The sequence below is a fragment of the Lipotes vexillifer genome, unplaced genomic scaffold, assembly GCF_000442215.2.
Source record: "Lipotes vexillifer unplaced genomic scaffold, Lipotes_vexillifer_v1.1 scaffold1048, whole genome shotgun sequence".
Lineage (NCBI taxonomy): Eukaryota > Metazoa > Chordata > Mammalia > Artiodactyla > Lipotidae > Lipotes > Lipotes vexillifer.
This window is the reverse complement of record NW_006785351.1, coordinates 2,451,349-2,457,190: the sequence shown is the minus strand read 5'-3', so window position 1 is coordinate 2,457,190 and position 5,842 is coordinate 2,451,349. Positions and strand designations below refer to the sequence as shown.

At 35.9% G+C, this 5,842-nt stretch overlaps 1 protein-coding gene across 2 annotated transcripts in view; it reads left to right on the top strand.

Moving 5' to 3' along the window:
- NUF2 (NUF2 component of NDC80 kinetochore complex) overlaps nucleotides 1-5,842 on the top strand; it is a 30,452-nt gene that overhangs the window by 10,433 nt on the left and 14,177 nt on the right. For both annotated transcript variants that reach the window (XM_007457401.1, XM_007457400.1), the window contains exons 6-8: nucleotides 1,900-1,997; nucleotides 3,200-3,273; nucleotides 4,627-4,723. In XM_007457401.1, the coding sequence (XP_007457463.1) occupies nucleotides 1,900-1,997; nucleotides 3,200-3,273; nucleotides 4,627-4,723 (269 nt within the window). The remainder of the gene's footprint in view (nucleotides 1-1,899; nucleotides 1,998-3,199; nucleotides 3,274-4,626; nucleotides 4,724-5,842) is intronic.

Below are 5,842 nucleotides of genomic sequence, written 5' to 3'. Positions count from 1 at the left end.
AGCAGGATAGTCCTGTGCTTCTTTGGCTTCTGGGGTTGAGGCCATATCCCTCCTGAGATATCTTTTGCTTTTGGAAGTTATTCCAGGATTATCATTGGCTAAAGACCACTTTTTATCTTAATTCCTAATTTCGATAGTTCTTGGATCAAATATATAGTTTAATTTAAGCCAAAAACCCATATGGCAATGGGCCCAAGGTTTAGAATTCTCAGAGGAGACTATTTCCTTACTAGAGACAAGGCTGAGCCACTAGTAACTTTGTCATTTCCCTGCATTGTTATGAGAAATTTTTCTTTCCTTAATCTACCTTTTCTCTAAGGATGTAGCCTCTCTAGAGTCCCACATCTAGTAGGGATCTCAGTTCCATTTCCCTGTGTCATGTGAGTCCAAGGCATCATCAACTGTTTCTATATGAAAGTTAATAATCTAAACCACATGCTTACTCAACCTGGAATTATTCTCTCTTGGTTCTCCTCATTTCTGGCTGTTTGTTTTTTTAAAAATAAATTTATTTATTTATTTAATTTTTGGCTGCGTTGGGTCTTGTTGCTGTGCGTGGGCTTTCTCAAGTTGCAGCGAGCGGGGGCTACTCTTCATTGTGGTGCGTGGAATTCTCATTGTGGTGGCTTCTCTTGTTGTGGAGCACAGGCTCTAGGTGCGCAGGCTTCAGTAGTTGCAGCACGCGGGCTCAGTAGTTGTGGCTCGCAGGCTCAGTAGTTGTGGCGCACAGGCTTAGTTGCTCCGCGGCATGTGGGATCTTCCTGGACTAGGCCTCAAACCCGTGTCCCCGGCATTGGCAGGCGGATTCTTAACCACTGCGCCACCAGGGAAGTCCCTGTCTGGGTGTTTCTAATAAGACTTTCTCTTTATCACACGTTTTCAGCAATTTGATTATAATGTGCCTTTGGGGATTTTATTTTATTTTTTTACCCCCACTTAGATTTGCTCACTTCCTTGGATATGTTTATAGTTTCTATAAAATTTGGAAAATATTTAGCTATTTTATAAAAGTTTTTTCTGCCATTCCTTTTTGTAGGACTCCAATTACACATGTGTTTTGCTGCCTGATATTGTCCCTCAGTTCATAAGTTCTCTATTCTTTTTTTTCTCTCTGGCCTTCATTTTAGATAGCTTTTATTACTATGTCCTCAGTTTCACTAATCCTTTCATCTGTATGTCTAATCTGCTCTTAATCCTATCTAGTGCATTTTTCATTTCAGGTATTTTATTTTTTAATTGTAAAATTTGATTCAGGTTTTCCCTTTCTCTCCTTATAATACTAATGCTTTTCTCTACCTTCCTGAACAAATGGAATATATTTATAGAATATATTCATAGGCTGAATAAATTCAAAGGCTGAATCAAGATAGAGTTTTTATAAATTCTTGCCTTGGCCTCTTCAGACTCTAAAAATTATAGTTGCTTTGGTCTCTCCAAGCTCTAAACTCTATCTTCATGACTCAGCAAAACCCATGAGTTCTGTTTATATTCTACCTCCCTGAGGTACAGCCTGAAAATTCCCTTAAGTGGTGGGCTAGTGCATTCATTAATAGGGTTCATCTCATTTACTTCTCTTGTGGATTGCTGTCCTATATTGCTTGTTGTTCAGTGTCTAAAATTTGTTGTTTTATATATTTTGTCCGGTTTTCTGGTTGTTTAAGATGGGATAGTAAATCTGGTTGGTCTCTGTTGTTCTTTCATGGTCAGAGTGCTTTTTTTTTTTTGGTTAAGGTAATTCTGATCATCAAGTTAGAGCAGTTCTTCACTTTGGTTAATTAGCATACACACATTTTTGTTCTGTAACTATGAGTGGAATATATGGTGGAAAAAGGATAAATTTTCACTTTTATATTATATTGTTTCAAAGATTTATTTAAGGAGTCTTTCTTTGTATTTTAGAGGCAAAACGGACAAGTCGGTTTTTAAGTGGCATTATCAACTTTATTCACTTCAGAGAAGCATGCCGTGAGACATACATGGAGTTTCTTTGGCAATATGTAAGATCTAAGTGTATTTTTTGGGTCACATACCAGATCAATAACATCATTTGTACACCACTAATCTGTTTTGAAATGGTTGTCACAGATACCTAATTGTTTTATGGCCATTAGAATTAAATTTACATATCAATATTATATTCATATGAAATTGCAGATTTTAGTAAGCTGATCACAGAATGAGGTTTTCTTCTATATTTGGTATCATTAGGGAGAAGCTGGGGTTTTTGTTTTAATTTTGTATCTGAGACTCCTTTTCCTTTATTAGGAAATGTAAGGGAAGAGAATAGTGATAACCCATTCCTTTTCTTTGAAGTTTAACAGATAATGTAGTGTTCTTTAAATAATTGAGATATTTGATGTTTATATTTGCTTTCTAAATAATGGCCTAATTAGGTGTTTTGTTCTATTTATCATGCTTACTCGGCATTGCATTATAAGATTCAGTTCAAGTAAATCACTTTAATGGATAGAAACTCATTTCATCAACAGTTTAGGGAATTTGGAAAGATTATGGGTCATCTGTGTGGTTTGTTCCCATCTGTCCGCAGTTTGAGGGTACCATACTTTTAGAAAAGCACCAGAGTAACACCAGAGAATTAGGCCTTTAGTGACTGAGCTACATTGATAAATATTTCCTTGTACAAATCATGTTCAGCTTATACCACCTAAACATCACATACTCTCCAAAGTGTACAGATGTATGTGCCAACACATACAAACACACAGTTTTGTTTGGCTAATTTCACTTCATTTTTTTAAGACATGGCTCAGACATCTATCATTTCTATGAACCCTCTGCAATACACCTTCCCAGCCATTGCCCAGGTTGGATAGGATGTCATTATAATCAGTTCTATGACAAGTTGTTTTGTAGTTTTATATTCGTTTTTCTGACTTGTCAAGGAGACTGAACTACTTAAGTTGAGGAACTATAAGTTAGTCTTCTTGGGAATTATTCCTTGTACCTAGCACAGGGGCTGACTGTAGTAAGAACTCAACATTTGTGTGTTGAATAAGTAAAGGAATTCCTAAGTCACTTGTCGTAAATGCCTAATTCTTTCTTAAATTTCTTATTTCTCATGGTGAAAGTTGTAGAGTGGGGAAGCATTTTGTAGCCAGTACCGGTAGATATTTTTTTAAACATGTCTCTGATTATGTTGAAAAACACTAATATGAAATTGTTAAAATTGCTTTAATAGAAATCTTCTGTGGACAAAATGCAGCAGTTAAATACTGCACACCAGGAGGCAATAATGAAATTGGAGAGACTTGAGTAAGTAGGAGATTTACAAATAAAATAAGTGCAATTTCAAAATGCAAAATGAATGTAAGTAGTATTTTACAGTCTACAGTCTACTTCATCTCTTTTATGTTCCTTATTAAATAGCAGAGTGTTTAAGTTTACCTTTTTTGAAAAAGAAAAACTAGCTTTTCTTCTAACTTTTAGTGCATAATTTACTCTTTTACTTCTTTTTTGTTGTTAATGCATCAACCAGACATGTTTAAAGCCATTAACTTACTCTCCTAAATTATATCTAGTGGTATTTATCTTAGTAGGTGATCAGTAACTGACAGGATTCTCTTTTTTCCTTCAGATCAGTTAATTCTGTTAAAAGTTTTATTCCTTCCACAGAGGTTTGCTGTTTTGTTTTGTTTTGTTTTTTGACTCAAAGGTCAGATAGGAGAAGGAATCATTCAAGGGTTATGATTTCTTGGCTTTATATGTATTGATTTTGAACAAAAGGATTTTTTTATCCCTTCTAATATGTTGATGTCTTTGGATTTTTCTGTTTCAGGTGAAAGCTCTTTTTTAGCCTGCCCTGGCATAAATTGCCTTTAGAGACAGCAGCAAGCTGAAAAGACTGGGAGTAGGAGGCAGATATTAAAATTTATCATGGTAAATTCACCATAAACCAAGTCAAAAGAGAAATGACAAACTGGAAGAGAATATTTGCAACATATGCAGCAAAGCCTTACTATCTCTAATAACAAAGGCCATGTAATATTCTTAATATACAAAGAACTCCTACAAACTGATAGGAAAAAAGATAATGGAAAAATGGGCAAAGGCTATAAACAGGGAATTTACAGAGGATTAACTACAAATAGCTAATTAAAAATGTGTAAAGATCGTTAAACTCAATAGCAGTCAAGGAAATGAAAATTAAAGTAACAATTCTATACAATGTTTTAAAAACTAAATTTGAGAACATTCATATGGAAGAGACTGAAACATGCATAAGTGCTATTAGAAAGAATTAGTAGAGCAAAAGAAATGGGTGATACAGGAGAGAGATGTGAGAAAATGAGAGCCAGAGCAGAGGTGGAGGAATCAGCACTAAAATTAGGAGTGGAGTTAGAAAGGGTAGGTATGTATGCAGATGGGTCCACACAGAGATTTGGTGGCAGGAAGTTGAAGGAGCTCATCTGATTTTTATTTTCTCTTTGTAGTAGAGGCCAGCCAGGTCATGGATTTTAAATTACTGTCATTTGGAAGAATGAGAACTCATAAACATGAAAGCAGATAGTTTTTTTCATTTAAGTTATTGGAGGGCAGAAACTGTTTTTGGCCTTTCAAGGTTAAGAACTTGATATATGTTATTTTAATTTATTTTGCTGTGTTCAGTTCTGTTCCAGTTGAAGAGCAAGCAGAGTTCAAGCAGCTTTCAGATGATATTCAGGAGCTGCAGCAGTCGCTGAATCAAGAGTTTCGTCAAAAAACGGTATCTGTTGTTGGACACCTTAAACTTTTTTAAAGTTTTTTTGTAGATGTGGAGGAGCTAAGATCACATTGCTTTCAATTACTAAAGAAATGGGGTATATCGCTGTGTCCATTTGTGCACCTTATAACAGATATATACTTCTGTTGTCCAAGTCAAACCATGATTGTTTATTGATGTTGTCAAAGGTATATGCTATCTTGTTGACTAGAAGTTTTTAAGATTTTTCTGTGTCTAAACCTGATGTTTCCAAACTGTGTGCTGAGGCGCCCTGGATACTGCAGCAAACCCTCAAGGGTGCTTCAGGTTATTTTAAATTTTAAAGGGAAACAGCATTCAGCATCTGTCATACACTGCTTGAACTTTTCTAGCTCAAGGTAGTTCACAGTTTCAACATGAACTCATGTTACCTTCCTTTCGTATCTTTGTGAACATGGGTTTTTGGCTTTTGCCATGATAAAAAGCAAGTGCTATGCGAAAATCATCATGCAACAAGAAATAAGAATTGTCTGTGTTCAGTGATGATAAGATGTGTGAATTTGTGCAGTGCCCAGTTTTTGCAGTACACACATCCAATTTGGAAGTAGTTGTGGCTGTTTAAGAGTAAAATAAAAATAGTATTTTTCAGGCTTCCCTGGTGGCGCAGTGGTTGAGAGTCCGCCTGCCGATGCAGGGGACAAGGGTTCGTGCCCTGGTCCGGGAAGATCCCACATGCTGTGGAGCGGCTGGGCCCGTGAGCCATGGCTGCTGAGCCTGTGCGTCCGGAGCCTGTGCTCCGCAATGGGAGAGGCCACAGCAGTGAGAGGCCCGCGTACCGCAAAAAAAAAAAAAAAAAAAAAAAAAAAAAATAGTATTTTTCTTTCAATTTGTATGTATTACTTTTTCAAAGGGCTACTAAGTTATTAGGACATAAGTACTCATTCAGTTATTTGGATTTAACTACTTAATAAAGGAACTGATAGATGTTTCTTTTGGCCTTAGGGTCATAATGAACAGAAAGTTTGAGATTATCTGGTCTAATCCATTTAATTCCTCTCCTTTCTTACTTTTATTTTATTAAAAAGCATTGACTAAATTTAAATTTGTTTTGAATCATTATAAGCAGTTGTTTGCTTCTTTCCC